Raw genomic sequence first — 19,098 nt, forward strand, 5'->3', positions numbered from 1 at the left:
ATTTACTAAGCGTGGCGTGAAGTTTTCTTTGTGGCTTTTTTTTTCCGACAGGTCATTTTCCATGGTATTTACTATTGTATCTTGTACTTGGCAATTTTCTCTACATTTTGCTCTTTTTACACCTGCTCTGAGCTGTCGTGTTTTCCAGAGCTTAAATCCAACACATTTTATGTAGAAACATTAGTAGATTTCTTTAGAAAATGTAGGTTGTTCCTGGAGACCCCCCCCCCCCTTTTCCCTGATGGCCACACCCCTTTGTAGGGTTTTCTGAGTAAAGTGGAGAGTTAGTAGGTTTTTTTTTAATTTTTGTTGGAAATTCTGGCGCACGACACATGTGACACAAAAATTCCTACAAAAGCTATTCGGAGAAGCCTTAATAAATCAGGCCCATAGTCTTCTGATGATATTAACAGTTTATTCATAGAAAGCAGCATTTTATTTACAGCTTACAAAGGCACCAACATGCAAATAGCAAAAATACAGAACACTCCATATAGAGCGCTGTATGGTAATATCGATCACATACCGTACTTATTCTTGCCCCTCATTGCAGTCTCTACACAGTACATATGTACATGACTTATGTGTATGTACATATAGAGGATAGTTAATGATTCGCTTCATCTCATATATGTTAGTATTTAAACTGTACTGTATAGTAAATGCTCCTATAAACTAAATCATTAAACGTTGTCACAAAGACTGTTGTCCAATATGCTGCTGGTCTTCTTTTCTGTCATGCAAAATATTATTCTCTAATATAATTCACCATGTCACCATGTGTTTTAGTTTATCCTAGCATGTTCCTTTAAAGGAAATGTACCTGTTATCTTACTGCTGCATAAAACACAAAGGTGCCCACAGTACCCAGTCTATACATACAGTATTATATGCTTAGAGATCTTGTTTTTGTTTTAAAATGCCAGATCTCTATTGATAAAAAAGGAATGAAGAGGTATCTATAGAAAAAAAATAGATACATCTTAGTTATTTTTGGCTGCCATGCAGAAGCTGTGAGCTAATTCAATGATGTAGGTTATTCCATAGCTACACATATAAATGTGTTATGCCTTATTGACCGGGACATGGCATCAGGTTGTGTGCCAAAGGCCAGAATCTGAGATAGACGGGAAGAACAAAGACATGGCATACAAGGAAATATATCACTGTTTTACAGAACTCTATGTTATTTGTTGTGTTCTCCATGCTTAGTTTGCAATCGAATCCATAATATAAGCTTGATCTTTGAAGAATCTTCAATAACTTCATCTGCCCAGTGAGACCCATCTTCCCATTGTACCCTGTACTATCTCTCGATTATAAGATTATTCCTGGCACCTCCATGTCACACACTGTGCCTTCGATTGTTTATCATGGTCATTATATGGGTCAGATCCAGACTTTTCATCATCACGTCCATAAATTCCTCATCTTTACGAGCACCCTCCACAAATTCTTCCAGAGACAGCTCCCCTGTGAAAGAATAGAAAACTTAGAGAATTCTTCTTTCTAACACACAAAATATGGGTACATTGGCTGGTATTGTAGTGGTACAGCAGGAAATCACCAAGCTATGGTGGAAAACCCTGCACAAATATGTATTAAATAAATGTTGTTTGATTGGATTTCTGCCATGTTTTCTTATAGAGAAAAAAAAGGTAGAAATGTTACATATTCTTTGCAACAATAAAGCACTATTAATGGTGTCAGTTGTATTTTCTCATGTGTTTTACATGTTCTTTAAAGGGGTATTCCGTGATTTTTTTTTTTATTTGACTATGCTACAGGGGCTGTAAAGTTAGTGTAGTTCATAATATTGTGTCTGTTCCTGTGTGTGACAGTTTTCTCACAATTATGTGATTTTCACCCCAATATTTACTTTTAACAGCATACAAAATGACTGTTGTCTCAGATTTTTCCCAGGTTGCAATGTGGCCGAGACCTGACATCACTAGTCAGCTGATGGGTGGAGGGATCGCTTGGTGGGAGAGAGATCAATCTGCAACTAATGCAACAGCTGTAGGCACCCTGATTAAAAACCACAGGTCTTTTCAATGGATGCAGCTCCTTTATGTTTCAATGGGTGGGGTGGCTGATGTGTGGGAGGGAGGGAAATGGAATTATGGGATTTGTAGCAAAAGAAGAAAACTCAAACAGGAAATACCAGTTCACAAAAAGCTAGCTACAGTGTTATTGTAATCTCACAACATAGTCATTGAGCCCCAAGACAAGCGCAGATCCTTCCTATGCATGTCCATTACTGTCTGCCAGGTATGTACTAAAATCACCTTATGGTGGATAACACCTTTAAGTAGCCTTTATGTACGCTGCCATATTATAACACTGCTTTGCATGAGGTTTCCATTGCCATCAATTTCCCTAATTTTTCTTGGCAAGAATATAATAGAGAACCTGTTGAGAGTTTCTAATGAAACCTAGAAGAGATGCCACTTTGAAGATGACCTGTGGTCACTCTGAAAAAAAGAGTGACTGTAAGCTTTACATAACTTGGGGGTGTTCTGCCATATAGAGCTTTGTAGCCCCTCTGATGATTGTGCTTTGTTTGGTGCATTGACTATGATATATCCAGGGGTTTGTATTCAATATTGGCTGTGCAGGCAGCAGGGTCTTGAACAACAGTATACACGTCCCCAAAATTTAATATTCACACCCCCTTACAGTCATCACACTAGATACAACCAAGCAACCATAGTATAATAACGGTTCCCGTCCCTCTGACGGATTACCTCAATTGTCAAAGGGGCTCCAATATGTCAGGAATGGCTTGGCTGATCAACATGCTATAAAAAGCCCCTCCCCCTTAGCTATGTAAAGGTTACACAGGTCCTCTTCAATATATTTCGGCATATAAGAGCAGATTTCCTATTAGTTTTACATCAGAAACTCTCCATTCAGCCCAGGGACCATTATAGTCATTAAAAACAACTTTTGACATGTTGATCAGACATTTCTTTTCAATGGATTTTTATTGAAGAATTTTCAACTTGAAAATAAACATTTCAAAGTTGTTGGTCACATCGAGTCTCACTCACTCTATGCAGAGATATGGAGCATAATTCCGCCTGCTTTTCTGGTTAATAACTCACAATTGCAACAGGTCTCAAGAGTGAGGACCAGTGTGATCAACACCCTCTGACATGTCTGATCGACACGTCAGAAGTTGTTTTTAATGACAGTAATGCTTTTAGGAATGTTTCTAAACTATGATTGTTGTAATTTATTAAAACGTGTTCATATTTGCGCAATCCCACAGCTTTATAAATAAATGACATGCTGTATTATTGCTGTGTCTGTCCATAAAAAATGTCTTCTATGTTGTTTCTACATTGACATAGCCATTAAATACATAATATCTAGTTGTTTTATTCTTACCATCTCCATTAACATCAATCTTGTCAAAAACTCGGTTGGTAAACTCTTCAGGTGTGGTGTCATGGTCGCAACCATTAATCGCTCGCACTGCCTGTGAAAAGGAAGAAAGATCACATACATCCGCAGTTGTTAAAGACATCTATAGCAATGTCCATACCTATTTACATAGTAGCCTCAGTTAACCCCTTAAGGACTGAGCCCTTTTTCACCTTAAGGATTCGGCCATTTTTTGCAAATCTGACCACTGTCAGTTTTAACATTAATAACTCTGGAATGCTTTTAGTTATTCTGATTCCGAAAATGTTTTTTCGTGACATATTCTACTTTAACATAGTGGTAAAATTTTGTGGCAACTTGCATCCTTTCTTGGTGAAAAATCCCAAAATTTGATGACAAATTGTAAAATTTTGCATTTTTCTAACTTTGAAGCTCTCTGCTTGTAAGGAAAATGGATATTCCAAATAATTTTTTTTATTCACATATACAATAGGTCTACTTTATGTTTGCATCATAAAATTGATGAGTTTTTACTTTTGGAAGACACCAGAGGGCTTAAAAGTTCCGCAGCACTTTTCCAATTTTTCACAAAATTTTGAAACTCGCTTTTTTTCAGGGACCAGTTCAGGTTTGAAGTGGATTTGAAGGGTTTTCATATTAGAAATACCCCATAAATTACCCCATTATAAAAACTGCACCCCCAAAGTATTCAAAATGACATTCAGTAAGCGTTTTAACCCTTTAGGGTTTTCACAGGAATAGCAGCAAAGTGAAGGAGAAAATTCACAATCTTCATTTTTTACACTCGCATGTTCTTGTAGACCCAATTTTTTTATTTTTGAAAGGGGTAAAAAGTAGAAAATTTTTACTTGTATTTGAAACCCAATTTCTCTCGAGTAAGGACATACCTCATATGTCTATGTTAATTGTTCGACGGGCGCAGTAGAGGGCTCAGAAGGGAAGGAGCGTCAAATGGTTTTTGGGGGGCATGTCACCTTTAGGAAGCCCCTATGGTGCCAGAACAGCAAAAAAAACACATGGCATACCATTTTGGAAACTAGACCCCTCGGGGAACATAACAAGAGGTAAAGTGAACCTTAATACCCCATCGGTGATTCAAGACTTTTGCATATGTTAAAAAAAAAAAACTTACCTAAAATGCTTGGTTTCACAAAAAATTTAAATTTTTACAAAGGGTTAAAGCAGAAAATACCCCCCAAAATTTGAAGCCCAATTTCTCCCGAATCAGAAAACACCCCATATGGGGGTGAAAAGTGCTCTGCTGGCGCACTACAGGTCTCAGAAGAGAAGGAGTCATTTGGCTTTTTGAAAGCAAATTTTGCTCTGGGGGCATGCCGCATTTAGGAAGCCCTTATGGTGCAAGGACCGCAAAAAAAAACCACATGGCATACCATTTTGGAAACTAGACCCCTCGGGGAACGTAACAAGGGGTTAAGTGAACCTTAAATATATATTTTTTTTTTACCTAAAATGCTTCTTTTCCCAAAAATTTTACATTTTTAAAAAGGGTAAAAGCAGAAAATCCCCCGCAAAATTTGTAACACAATTTCTCCCGAGTACGGCGATACCCCATATGTGACCCTAAACTGTTGCCTTGAAATACGACAGGGCTCCAAAGTGAGAGCGCCATGCGCATTTGAGGCCTAAATTAGGGATTGCATAGGGGTGGACATAGGGGAATTCTACGCCAGTGATTCCCAAACAGGGTGCCTCCAGCTGTTGTAAAACTCCCAGCATGCCTGGACAGTCAGTGGCTATCTGGCAATACTGGGAGTAGTTGTTTTGCAACAGCTGGAGGCTCCGTTTTGGAAACCGTGGCGTACCAGACGTTTTTCATTTTTATTGGGGAGGGGGGCTGTGTAGTGGTATTTGTATATGTAGTGTTTTTTACTTTTTATTTTATTTTTTGTTAGTGTAGTAGTGTAGTGTTTTTAGGGTACAGTCGCACGGGTGGGGGTTCACAGTAGTTTCTGGCTGGCAGTTTGAGCTGTTGCAGAAAATTTGCCGCAGCTCAAACTTGCAGCCCGATACTTACTGTAAACCTCCGCCCATGTGAGTGTACCCTGTAAATTCACATTGGGGTGGGGGGGGGGGACATCCAGCTGTTGCAAAACTACAACTCCCAGCATGCGCTGACTGTACAAGCTGAGAGTTTTAGTTTTGCAACAGCTGTAGGCACACTGGTTATGTATCACTGAGTTTGTGACCTTACTCAGTGTTTCAAAACCAGTGTGCCTCCAGCTGTTGCAAAACTACAACTCCCAGTATGTACGGTGCATGGTGTAAGGTGACTGCTGGGAGTTGTAGTTTGCAACAGCTGGAGGCACACCGGTCGTGAAACACTGAGTTAGGTAAAAAAAAAATGAGTTTCACAACCAGTGTGCCTTCAGCTGTTGCAAAACTACAACTCTCAGCAGTCACCGACAGCCAATGGGCATGCTGGGAGTTGTAGTTATGCAACCAGCAGATGCACCACTACAACTCCCAGCATGCACTTTAGCTGGGCACAACACCTAGATGAGCGTGGATATATGGTATTATGCTGAACGCAGCCTGGATCCTCCGGTAACAGCTTAGCTGGCCGGCATGTGGTAGTTCAGGAACAAGAAAAGAAAAACGATCCTTGATAGGAGCAGTTGACAGCAGTGCAGACGACATCAATGGTCATAGATATTTCATGTGGGACTTTATTAAACCCACAATAGCAACTCGTTTCTTGCCCGGATCGGGCACTTCCTCAGGCAAATGTGCATATACAAACACTAAAATGACGACAACTTAAATAGACAGAGATACGCAACAATCAAAGGTCAAATCAATTAGGCTATTCAGGAACGTCAGTAGCTGGAGTAGCCGTAGTAGAAAAGAAAAGGAAGTAACATGATACAATAAAAGTGCATAAAATTAGCCAACTCTTTACTAGATATAGATGTATTCTAAGCAGAATTTAAACAGTTACTAAAAACAAATGTCACGATGCCGGCTGGCGGGTAGTGGATCCTCTGTGCCAGAGAGGGATTGGCGTGGACCGTGCTAGTGGATCGGTTCTAAGTCACTACTGGTTTTCACCAGAGCCCGCCGCAAAGCGGGATGGTCTTGCTGCGGCGGTAGTGACCAGGTCGTATCCACTAGCAACGGCTCAACCTCTCTGGCTGCTGAAGATAGGCGCGGTACAAGGGAGTAGACAGAAGCAAGGTCGGACGTAGCAGAAGGTCGGGGCAGGCAGCAAGGATCGTAGTCAGGGGCAACGGCAGGAGGTCTGGAACACAGGCTAGGAACATACAAGGAACGCTTTCACTGGCACAATGGCAACAAGATCCGGCGGGGAAGTGCAGGGGAAGTGAGGTGATATAGGGAAGTGCACAGGTGAAGACACTAATTGGAATCACTGCGCCAATCAGCGGCGCAGTGGCCCTTTAAATCGCAAAGACCCGGCGCGCGCGCGCCCTAGGGAGCGGGGCCGCGCGCGCCGGGACAGGACCGAGGGAGAGCGAGTCAGGTACGGGAGCCGGGGTGCGCATCGCGAGCGGGCGCTACCCGCATCGCGAATCGCATCCCGGCTGGAAGCAGAATCGCAGCGCCCCGGGTCAGTGGATCTGACCGGAGCGCTGCAGCGGAGAGAGTGTAGCGAGCGCTCCGGGGAGGAGCGGGGACCCGGAGCGCTCGGCGTAACAGTACCCCCCCCCTTGGGTCTCCCCCTCTTTTTAGGGCCTGAGAACCTGAGGAGCAGACTTTTATCTAGGATGTTGTCCTCAGGTTCCCAGGATCTCTCTTCAGGACCACAACCCTCCCAGTCCACTAGAAAAAAAGTTTTCCCTCTGACCTTTTTAGAGGCTAAGATCTCTTTGACAGAGAAGATGTCCGAGGAGCCGGAAACAGGAGTGGGAGGAACAGATTTGGGAGAAAAACGGTTGAGGATGAGTGGTTTAAGAAGAGAGACGTGAAAGGCATTAGGGATACGAAGAGAAGGAGGAAGAAGAAGTTTGTAAGAGACAGGATTAATTTGACACAAAATTTTGAAAGGGCCAAGATAGCGTGGTCCCAACTTGTAGCTAGGGACACGGAAGCGGACATATTTAGCGGAGAGCCATACCTTGTCTCCAGGGGAAAAAACGGGAGGAGCTCTTCTTTTCTTATCCGCGAACCTCTTCATGCGTGATGAAGCCTGTAGGAGAGAATTTTGGGTCTCTCTCCATATAATGGAAAGGTCACGAGAAATTTCATCCACAGCGGGCAGACCAGAGGGCAAGGGGGTAGGGAGGGGGGGAAGAGGGTGACGGCCGTACACCACGAAAAATGGGGATTTGGAGGAAGATTCAGAGACTCTGAAGTTATACGAGAATTCGGCCCATGGAAGGAGATCTGCCCAGTCATCCTGGCGGGAGGAAACAAAATGTCGCAAATAATCACCCAAGACTTGGTTAATTCTTTCTACTTGTCCATTGGACTGGGGATGATATGCAGAAGAAAAATTTAATTTAATCTTGAGTTGTTTACAGAGAGCCCTCCAGAATTTAGACACGAATTGGACGCCTCTATCCGAGACGATCTGCGTAGGCAATCCGTGAAGACGAAAAATGTGTACAAAAAATTGTTTAGCCAACTGAGGCGCTGAAGGAAGACCAGGAAGAGGGATGAAATGTGCCATTTTGGAGAATCGATCAACGACCACCCAAATAACAGTGTTGCCACGGGAAGGGGGTAAATCAGTAATAAAATCCATACCAATCAGAGACCAAGGCTGTTCGGGGACAGGCAGGGGATGAAGAAAACCAGCGGGCTTCTGGCGAGGAGTCTTATCCCGGGCACAGATAGTGCAGGCTCGCACAAAGTCCACAACATCCGTCTCCAGAGTCGGCCACCAATAGAAGCGGGAGATGAGTTGCACAGATTTCTTGATGCCCACATGACCAGCGAGATGGGAGGAGTGACCCCATTTGAGGATTCCGAGGCGTTGGCGTGGAGAAACAAAGGTCTTTCCTGGAGGAGTTTGCCTGATGGAGGCTGGAGAAGTGGAGATCAGGCAGTCAGGTGGAATGATGTGTTGCGGAGAGAGTTCAACTTCTGAGGCATCCGAGGAACGAGAGAGAGCATCGGCCCTAATGTTCTTATCGGCAGGACGAAAGTGAATCTCAAAATTAAATCGGGCAAAGAACAGAGACCACCGGGCCTGGCGAGGATTCAGCCGTTGGGCAGACTGGAGGTAGGAGAGGTTCTTGTGGTCGGTGTAAATAATAACTGGAAATCTTGATCCCTCCAGCAGATGCCTCCATTCCTCAAGTGCTAATTTAATGGCTAGAAGCTCTCGATCCCCGATGGAGTAGTTCCTCTCCGCCGGAGAGAAGGTCCTAGAAAAAAAACCACAAGTGACAGCATGCCCGGAAGAATTTTTTTGTAAAAGAACAGCTCCAGCTCCCACTGAGGAGGCATCAACCTCCAATAGGAAGGGTTTGGAAGGGTCAGGTCTGGAGAGCACGGGAGCCGAAGAAAAGGCAGACTTGAGTCGTTTAAAGGCGTCTTCCGCTTGAGGAGGCCACGACTTGGGATCGGCATTTTTTTTGGTTAAAGCCACGATAGGAGCCACAACGGTAGAAAAATGTGGAATAAATTGCCTGTAATAATTGGCGAACCCCAAAAAGCGTTGGATAGCACGGAGTCCGGAGGGGCGTGGCCAATCTAAGACGGCAGAGAGTTTGTCTGGATCCATTTGTAGTCCCTGGCCAGAGACCAAATATCCTAGAAAAGGAAGAGATTGGCATTCAAACAGGCATTTCTCAATTTTGGCATAGAGTTGATTGTCACGAAGTCTCTGAAGAACCATACGGACATGCTGGCGGTGTTCTTCTAGATTGGCAGAAAAAATTAGGATATCGTCCAGATATACAACAACACAGGAGTATAGCAGATCACGAAAAATTTCATTGACAAAGTCTTGGAAGACAGCAGGGGCGTTGCACAGGCCAAAGGGCATGACCAGATACTCAAAGTGTCCATCTCTGGTGTTAAACGCCGTTTTCCACTCATCCCCCTCTCTGATGCGGATGAGGTTATAGGCGCCTCTTAAGTCCAATTTAGTAAAGATGTGGGCACCTTGGAGGCGATCAAAGAGTTCAGAGATGAGGGGTAGGGGGTAGCGGTTCTTAACCGTGATTTTATTAAGACCGCGGTAGTCAATGCAAGGACGTAGGGAGCCATCTTTTTTGGACACAAAGAAAAATCCAGCTCCGGCAGGAGAGGAGGATTTACGGATAAAGCCCTTTTTTAAATTTTCCTGGACATACTCAGACATGGCAAGAGTCTCTGGGGCAGAGAGAGGATAAATTCTGCCCCGGGGTGGAGTAGTACCCGGGAGGAGGTCGATAGGGCAATCATAAGGCCTGTGAGGAGGTAGAGTCTCAGCTTGTTTTTTGCAGAAAACATCCGCGAAGTCCATATAGGCCTTAGGGAGACCGGTTACTGAGGGAACCACAGAGTCACGGCAAGGGTTACTGGGAACCGGTCTTAGACAGTCCTTGGAACAAGAGGGCCCCCAACTCTTGATCTCCCCAGTGGACCAATCCAGGGTTGGGGAATGAAGTTGAAGCCAGGGAAGTCCAAGGAGAATTTCCGAGGTGCAATTGGGGAGGACCAAAAGTTCAATCCTCTCGTGATGAGATCCGATGCTCATTAGAAGGGGCTCCGTGCGGAAGCGTATGGTACAGTCCAATCTTTCATTGTTTACACAATTGATGTAAAGGGGTCTGGCGAGACTGGTCACTGGGATGTTGAACCTGTTGACGAGAGAGGCCAAAATAAAATTTCCTGCAGATCCAGAGTCCAAGAAGGCCACGGTAGAGAAGGAGAAGGCAGAGGCAGACATCCGCACAGGCACAGTAAGACGTGGAGAAGCAGAGTAGACATCAAGGACTGTCTCACCTTTGTGCGGAGTCAGCGTACGTCTTTCCAGGCGGGGAGGACGGATAGGACAATCCCTCAGGAAGTGTTCGGTACTAGCACAGTACAGGCAGAGGTTCTCCATGCGGCGTCGTGTCCTCTCTTGAGGTGTCAGGCGAGACCGGTCGACCTGCATAGCCTCCACGGCGGGAGGCACAGGAACAGATTGCAGGGGACCAGAGGAGAGAGGAGCCGAGGAGAAGAAACGCCTCGTGCGAACAGAGTCCATATCTTGGCGGAGCTCCTGACGCCTTTCGGAAAAACGCATGTCAATGCGAGTGGCTAGGTGAATAAGTTCATGTAGATTAGCAGGAATTTCTCGTGCGGCCAGAACATCTTTAATGTTGCTGGATAGGCCTTTTTTAAAGGTCGCGCAGAGGGCCTCATTATTCCAGGACAATTCTGAAGCAAGAGTACGGAATTGTACGGCATACTCGCCAACGGAAGAATTACCCTGGACCAGGTTCAACAGGGCAGTCTCAGCAGAAGAGGCTCGGGCAGGTTCCTCAAAGACACTTCGGATTTCCGAGAAGAAGGAGTGTACAGAGGCAGTGACGGGGTCATTGCGGTCCCAGAGCGGTGTGGCCCATGACAGGGCTTTTCCGGACAGAAGGCTGACTACGAAAGCCACCTTAGACCTTTCAGTGGGAAACAGGTCCGACATCATCTCCAGATGCAGGGAACATTGGGAAAGAAAGCCACGGCAAAACTTAGAGTCCCCATCAAATTTATCCGGCAAGGATAGGCGTAGCCCAGGAGCGGCCACTCGCTGCGGAGGAGGTGCAGGAGCTGGCGGAGGAGATGACTGCTGAAGCTGTGGTAGTAACTGTTGTAGCATAACGGTCAGTTGAGACAGCTGTTGGCCTTGTTGCGCTATCTGTTGTGACTGCTGGGCGACCACCGTGGTGAGGTCAGCGACAACTGGCAGAGGAACTTCAGCGGGATCCATGGCCGGATCTACTGTCACGATGCCGGCTGGCGGGTAGTGGATCCTCTGTGCCAGAGAGGGATTGGCGTGGACCGTGCTAGTGGATCGGTTCTAAGTCACTACTGGTTTTCACCAGAGCCCGCCGCAAAGCGGGATGGTCTTGCTGCGGCGGTAGTGACCAGGTCGTATCCACTAGCAACGGCTCAACCTCTCTGGCTGCTGAAGATAGGCGCGGTACAAGGGAGTAGACAGAAGCAAGGTCGGACGTAGCAGAAGGTCGGGGCAGGCAGCAAGGATCGTAGTCAGGGGCAACGGCAGGAGGTCTGGAACACAGGCTAGGAACATACAAGGAACGCTTTCACTGGCACAATGGCAACAAGATCCGGCGGGGAAGTGCAGGGGAAGTGAGGTGATATAGGGAAGTGCACAGGTGAAGACACTAATTGGAATCACTGCGCCAATCAGCGGCGCAGTGGCCCTTTAAATCGCAAAGACCCGGCGCGCGCGCGCCCTAGGGAGCGGGGCCGCGCGCGCCGGGACAGGACCGAGGGAGAGCGAGTCAGGTACGGGAGCCGGGGTGCGCATCGCGAGCGGGCGCTACCCGCATCGCGAATCGCATCCCGGCTGGAAGCAGAATCGCAGCGCCCCGGGTCAGTGGATCTGACCGGAACGCTGCAGCGGAGAGAGTGTAGCGAGCGCTCCGGGGAGGAGCGGGGACCCGGAGCGCTCGGCGTAACAACAAAACATTTGCTACAGTTGATACTATGTTGCATCGCTGCTAGTTAACAAGAGTCCGCTGTTAGCAGTGTGCCTGAGGAAGTGCCCGATCCGGGCAAGAAACGCGTTGCTATTGTGGGTTTAATAAACTCCCACATGAAATATCTATGACCATTGATGTCGTCTGCACTGCTGTCAACTGCGCCTATCAAGGATCGTTTTTCTTGTCTTGTTCCTGATCTGGACAGTTCCTCAAATGGACAGAGGTGTCGGCAGAGAGCACTGTGGTCAGACACACATTTTGATAAGTCTGCCAATTTAGTGCTTTATCAGGAACTTGTATGTTGATTTATTGACATTGAAGCAGTTTGTATATGGTAATCGTGGCTTATTTGTTCCTTAGTGTTAAGTATCTGTGTAACTAGGTCACATTCACAATAATCTCCACATATCAGTCCTTTGGAAGATTAAGACACTTAATAGGAACAGATTATTCATAACTAATCTTAAATGTAGCTGACAGGGCAGCTCAACAACCACCTCGAGACATGGCTAAGTATCTGATGAAACCTATCTGGGGCAGAAGTTTTGTAATATCTCAGGTATACAGTATGTACCTGAAAAATACCAGTATCCATAGGCCTGTAAACTGTAAATATATATATATCAAGAGTAATTTGAGATAACTTTGGCAGGGTTAGATTTGTATTATTTTTTATGTCAAGGGGAAGAAAAAATGTGGTATGATTATTCTAGTCTGAAAACAAAGCAGTCTGAGATGATCACCAATAATCTTGAAGGATGGGATCTGATCACTGGGATCCCGCGAATCAAGAGAACACAGGTCGACTGTCCCCAGAGTGAATGGGGCTGCAGTGCGCATCCTGGGCCATGGCTTAATTCCCCCGTAATGGGTCTTCAGAAGATAGCCAAGTTCAGCCATGTATAAAAGTTCCATAGAGAATAAATGGAGCACTGATCGAACATGCATGGGGAACACTGATCTAAAGAGTGCTGTTTTCTTATTACTTTGTATTCTTAACAATTCTGGATCTCTGACAGAGAGCATGCACTACTCACTTGTACCCTTCCATTAATATATATATTTTTAAATTATTCTAAAAACTTGCATCCTTTGACCTGAGAGCCTTCATCAGGCCCCCTGGCTACAATGGCACCAACAAACACATAGCAGGTGCAATGTATATTTAATTTATTTTTAAAAAACTCACCTTAATTATATTAAGCAGTTCATGACGGTCAATACAGCCATTTCCATCCACATCATACAGTTTGAAATACCAACGTAGCTTCTGTTCAATCTTTCCTCGCAGAACAAGGCTGAGAGCAGCCACATACTCCATGAAATCAATATATCCATCCTGTAATAATAAGATACATAGAAAAATAAGCCTGAACTCTATACAATACATAGTCTGTGCAATTTTATAAATGTCTATGTAGAATTCATTTTTTTTAATAGGACTATAAGGGTAGATTTAGTCAATCTGTCCTGGACACCGCAACAAACAATGAAAAGTTATACATTCTTTTCATCCATTGGTTAGTCACATTCAGTGTTCCTAACCTGCATCTATGCTTACCCAACATGTCCACACACATTCAGCATCAAAAAAGTAACCTCTTTTTTTTTTTCCTGCAACATGAATTTCAGAACAATACAATTGCTTACATTTACTATGGTTGTAGACGTTACCCTATTTGGATAATTTTTTTTTACCAGATTTACTAATTTGGCATATGTCTCGTGAAAATTGTGGCCCTCATTTATCAAGGGTTTCTGAGTAGGTTTTGTATGGTTTTTGTGTTGCACACATTGTGCGACATTACTACCCCATTATGCATCATTATGCAACATTGGCCCTAATTTACCGAGCTATTTCCAAGTTTTTTTGGGGAGGGGTTTGGCACATGCTGTGTGTGACATGTCTGTGCCAGCATTTGACATTATGCGCAGGAAAAATCCACAAAACCAACTAAAATCTAATTTAACCCCTTAAGGACGCAGCCCTTTTTCACCTTAAGGACTGAGCCCTTTTTCGCAATTGTGACCACCGTCGCTTTACGAATTAATAATGCGAAAACGCTTTTACCGAATATTCTGATTCTGAGATTGTTTTTTCGTGACATATTCTACTTTATTTTGGTGGTAAATTTTCGGCGTTACTTGCATCCTTTTTTGGTGAAAATGGATATTCACAATACATTTTATTTTTATTCTCAAATACAATATGTCCACTTTATGTTGGCATCATAAAATGGACATTTTTGCTTTTTGAAAAAAAATTAGAGGGCTTCAAAGTAGAGCAGCAATTTTCAAAAAATTCATGAAAATTGCTAAATCTGAAGGGACAGATGTTACAGAACTACAACTCCCAGCATGCCTGGGCAGTCCACGCATGCTGAGAGTTGTAGTTTGGCAACATCTGGAGGGCTACCGTTTGGGCACCACTGTAACAGTGGTCTCGAACTGTGACCCTCCAGATGTTGCAAAACTACAACTCCCAGCATGCCCAGATAGCCTTTGGCTGAGACCAGAGACCCGATCAGCAAGGAATAGCAGAAAATTACATGTCTGAATTGACATGCGCTTTTCTGCGATCGCCAACATGAGGGGGGTCTCAGGACCCCCCTGGGCGATGAGCCGGGGTGCCTGCTGAATGATTTCAGCAGGCATTCCGGTCCGGTCCCCAATCGACTAGCGGCGGGGACTGGAATTCCCACGGGCGTATGCATACGCCCCACGTCCTTAAGGACTCGGGATGCAGGGCATATGCATACGCCCAGCATCCTGAACAGGTTAAAAAAAGGAAGAGAATATTGTCAGGAAAATTGCTGACCTCAAAATAGATGGTCTGAAAATAACCCTACAAAACCACATTACCTAATCCCTTCACTAGTCTTTTTGAATATTTTGGGTTTGTTTGAGTGATTTCGCTTAGTACTATGTTCCTTAGTTAAAATGTGTGTACAATCAATCATTTTTTATGTCATTTAGAATTGGCATTTTTCCTGCATGAGGCAAAAAAAATCCAGCGTGCGCTACAATTGTGCCAAAAACCTGCACAAACGCACTTAATATAAATAAATATATAAAGACACAGATTTTTAAATCTAAAACAAATACAATAGTAAAGAAATTGGGGCTCAAGGTCAATGAATATTGGATAAATGTATTGATTTCATGAATAATCAACAATATGGTAAAAATATAAATAGTGGTGTGCGACCTACAGGGCCCTTGTAGGTCAGCTGTACCACAGATGTTGTGTGTATAAAAGCAATGAATATATAAATTATTAAAAAATCGGTATAATTAATAAAATGACATTTAGAATATACATTTGATAAGAAATAACCACAATAAAAAAGTAGGTAGCCTGGATATGTGAAGAAATGTTTACATAAATACTGATCTGACAGTATTGGGTAACTGTTCTAAGTATACTGTAATCCAGGTAAGAAGTGAACGTTTCCTTTAGATGTATATGATAACAGCGCTGGTAGTGCCGAAAGTATATCCGGCTTGTGATAGTTTATAACAATGTCAAAGAAGTCTGTAATGACCCCTCGCTGGTGTGTGTGTCAATCCTGGCTCCTATGGCAAGGAGCCTGCTGCAGGAGACTGCAGTCGATTCATTAAAGAGTACCTGTCATCAACAAAAACTTTTAATATGTTGTTCATAATCATTAATGAAGAGATATTGTAATATTTCTTCATTAAAAAATATTAATATTTATACCAGTTTTTTCATTTTATACTTTTGGCCACTAGGGGTCACTCTTCTATGCCTGGTCTGCAAGCAGCTTCCTATGCTTTTCATAGTAAATGTACAGCTTTTAGGACTAATGCTGAAAGGGCTCTGGTCCTTCCACCGGAAGTTCAGTCCTCTCAGCTCAGGACTCGCTCCCAGCCTGTGAGCTACAAGCCTGCACAGGCCTCTCATATAACAGCCAGTCACCTCCCCCTCCCCCCTGCTCTGTGTTCTCCCTGCCCCTCACCACACATTATCTTATACATTGTATTATCTCACTGCACTCCCTGCTCTGTGCCCCCCCCCCCATTCATCTTAATTACTCCCTCAGCCCCTGGTTCTCAGCATTGACTTTTTAGTGCAGAGAGACACAGGAGAGAGAGAGACAGAGGATGCCATCCCTCACCTGTACTTAGTCTGTATGCACATTGCAGAGCAGTGTTTCCCAACCAGGGTGCCTCCAGCTGTTGCAAAACTACAACTCCCAGCATGTCTGGACAGCTGTTGGCTGTCTGGGCATGCTGGGAGTTGTAGTTTTGCAACAGCTGGAGGTGCCCTGGTTGGGAAACACTGCTGCAGAGGGAGAGCAGCATACAGGAAGACTGGCAGAAGCAGAGTCCCAGCAAGGCTTCATGTGACATCATGCCTGCCGGGACCCGCCTCCTTCCACCCCTCAGAAAGTCAGTGTTCCTGAGCTAATGAAGAGGGATAAAAAAAGGTATTTCCACAGCGTTTTAAACGTCAATAAACACAGGGATAGGCATAGTTAGAGTAAGGGACAGATGGGAAGGGGGAATCAGGGAAAGTTTAGATGATGACAGGTAGTGGTGTGGATACTGGATGACCTCGGCAAGGTGCTTATCCAGTCCTGGTGAAAAACGGCGATGCTTCTCTGGGGCGCCTCCGGATGCGTAGATGGTTCAGCTCCCAACCCAGGTGGGGGTTGAGGAAGGAGGAAGATACGGGAGCAATTGAAAGTTTTAAAAGCTTTAATCAGACGACGCGTTTCGCAAGGGGTCCCTTGCTTCATCAGGTCAGTATGACCTGATGAAGCAAGGGACCCCTTGCGAAACGCGTCGTCTGATTAAAGCTTTTAAAACTTTCAATTGCTCCCGTATCTTCCTCCTTCCTCAACCCCCACCTGGGTTGGGAGCTGAACCATCTACGCATCCGGAGGCGCCCCAGAGAAGCATCGCCGTTTTTCACCAGGACTGGATAAGCACCTTGCCGAGGTCATCCAGTATCCACACCACTATCCGCCAGACCGACACCACGGAGTATCGGGATAGATGCTTGGCAGCCCAGAGGAGAACGTCTAGAGTGCATACACTCAGAAAGCCCACATCAGTGTTGTGCCTGAGCTTGCACAACACTAGAAGGTGAGTGTGTTAACACACACTTTAATTTGGCTCCATTATTCCTGTATGCGCAAATTTTCAACCTTTGCGATTACCACCATTTACGGCACTTAGATAGCGCCCCCTTTGTTTCCTTTCTTTTTTCCTTTTCTGCACATAGATGATGACAGGTACTCTTTAAATATATTTATCCAATATTCATTGACCTTGAGCCCCAATTTCTTTACTATTGTATTTATTGTTTGACACCGTAGGTATAGGTGTTATTTGGGTAGCTCAGGTCGTAGGTAACCAGTGTGGTAAGAGCTTCTCCAATCTATTCACTTTCTACAACAAATACAACCTTACATTTTTAGTACATGAGAGCCATTGTGTGCCAAAGAAACCCCAAAAACCCTACCAACCCAAATTTTAGCAGACGAAAGGGCCATGGCATTTCACACCAGCAAAGAGGGCATGATTACAGCACAGCTGATGGGACTGGGCTCCTCGCCCAGAGTACTACTCACGGGGGTGGTGGGGAAGACTTACAAACTTAATATCCTCACTATCCCTAGGGGCAGGAACATCCTCCAGGGCTGGTAAGGATGACAATGCCATGCGTTATGTATGGTAAAATCTGATGCTTGGTTCCCTTTAAAGGGTTGGTGCGAGATCTAAAAAATTGGGTGGTACTTAAAATAGTTATAACATTTTTAAAAATCCTATACTTACCCCTTTATTCCTCAAAGTCACTCTTCCAGTCCACTAGGCAAAACTGGAGTGGCAGTAATAGATACAGTGGGAACTAAATGGGTATTGAGTATAAATTCTTATTATCGATAAGAGACTAAAAACCTCAACCCACATTAGTAAAAACTTGGCCAAACCTCCTCAGCCAAACATTTCTGTGCATAGATGGATAGGGTGAGAAAGTCAAGTGAATGTTCAGCCAACAGCTAATGCATGTGTATGGGTACCTTTAGTCATATATTTCTTAAGATACCCATACACAATAAAGTTAGTGAAGACATATAATTTTAGCTATAACAATCATTCATTATTCCAAGACAGACTATTATTGCCTGAAAGGAACTTGGCAATGTTTGCAATTTTTGCCAGACAGTTCACTAAAAGATCTTTCTCACAATGGTCTCAGGACATTCCCAGAAATATTGGGGGAGATATATGAAACTGTCCAAGGGTGCATTTACACATACTTATTTACTGTGTATTTTGCTGCTGATTTTCCTACCCATTGAAGTCAACGGGTAGGAAAATCAGCAGCTAAAAATCTGCATAAAATATGTACGTGTAAACATTTCCTTAAAGAAATATTGTCTGTTTTCTAACGCAACCAATCACAGCACAGATGTTTGTCTCACAGTTGCTCAATTTTCAACCTACTTTTATCTAATGTGTATGGCCACCTTAAAGCTGGCTAAGACATCAGACTGAATGATTGACTGACCATAATGTGTATGGTGGCCTCCCAACTCTTCCCTGTTGGTAGGTGCTGGGGAGAGAAAGGTCAGGCATGGATGTCTGATTTTATTCTCAGGGAGGTAAGCCACAAACATACCGTTCGAACAAGACTTAACCCAGCTAGTGTCCAATAGGTTGTATGGGTCGACACTTCAATTGCGGTGCAATCTGTTTCATAAATGCTGAAAAATCCACTGATGACAACTGAGAAGAACAGTTGAAAATAAGCCCAGGTTACTAATATAGTCTGTTCTTCAAAATGCTGATATATTAGGGTTTGGGGTTCTCAATCCATTAGATTTACTGTCACGATGCCGGCTGGCAGGTAGTGGACCCTCTGTGCCAGAGAGGGATTGGCGTGGACCGTGCTAGTGGACCGGTTCTAAGCCACTACTGGTTTTCACCAGAGCCCGCCGCAAAGCGGGATGGTCTTGCTGCGGCGGTAGTGACCAGGTCGTATCCACTAGCAACGGCTCACCTCTCTGGCTGCTGAAGATAGGCGCGGTACAAG

The 19,098-nt window shown here is 44.4% G+C and overlaps 1 protein-coding gene across 2 annotated transcripts in view; it reads right to left on the reverse strand.

Annotated features, from left to right (window-relative positions):
* Positions 1-413: 413 nt before the first annotated feature.
* LOC130368786 (guanylyl cyclase-activating protein 1-like) overlaps positions 414-19,098 on the reverse strand; it is a 77,748-nt gene continuing 59,063 nt past the window's right edge. For both annotated transcript variants that reach the window (XM_056573002.1, XM_056573003.1), the window contains 3 exons: positions 13,222-13,371; positions 3,394-3,484; positions 414-1,473 (listed from right to left, as the gene is read on the reverse strand). In XM_056573002.1, coding sequence (XP_056428977.1) covers positions 1,346-1,473; positions 3,394-3,484; positions 13,222-13,371 — 369 coding nt within the window. In that variant the 3' untranslated portion in view covers positions 414-1,345. The remainder of the gene's footprint in view (positions 1,474-3,393; positions 3,485-13,221; positions 13,372-19,098) is intronic.

Source organism: Hyla sarda, chromosome 4, assembly GCF_029499605.1.
Source record: "Hyla sarda isolate aHylSar1 chromosome 4, aHylSar1.hap1, whole genome shotgun sequence".
Classification (NCBI taxonomy): domain Eukaryota; kingdom Metazoa; phylum Chordata; class Amphibia; order Anura; family Hylidae; genus Hyla; species Hyla sarda.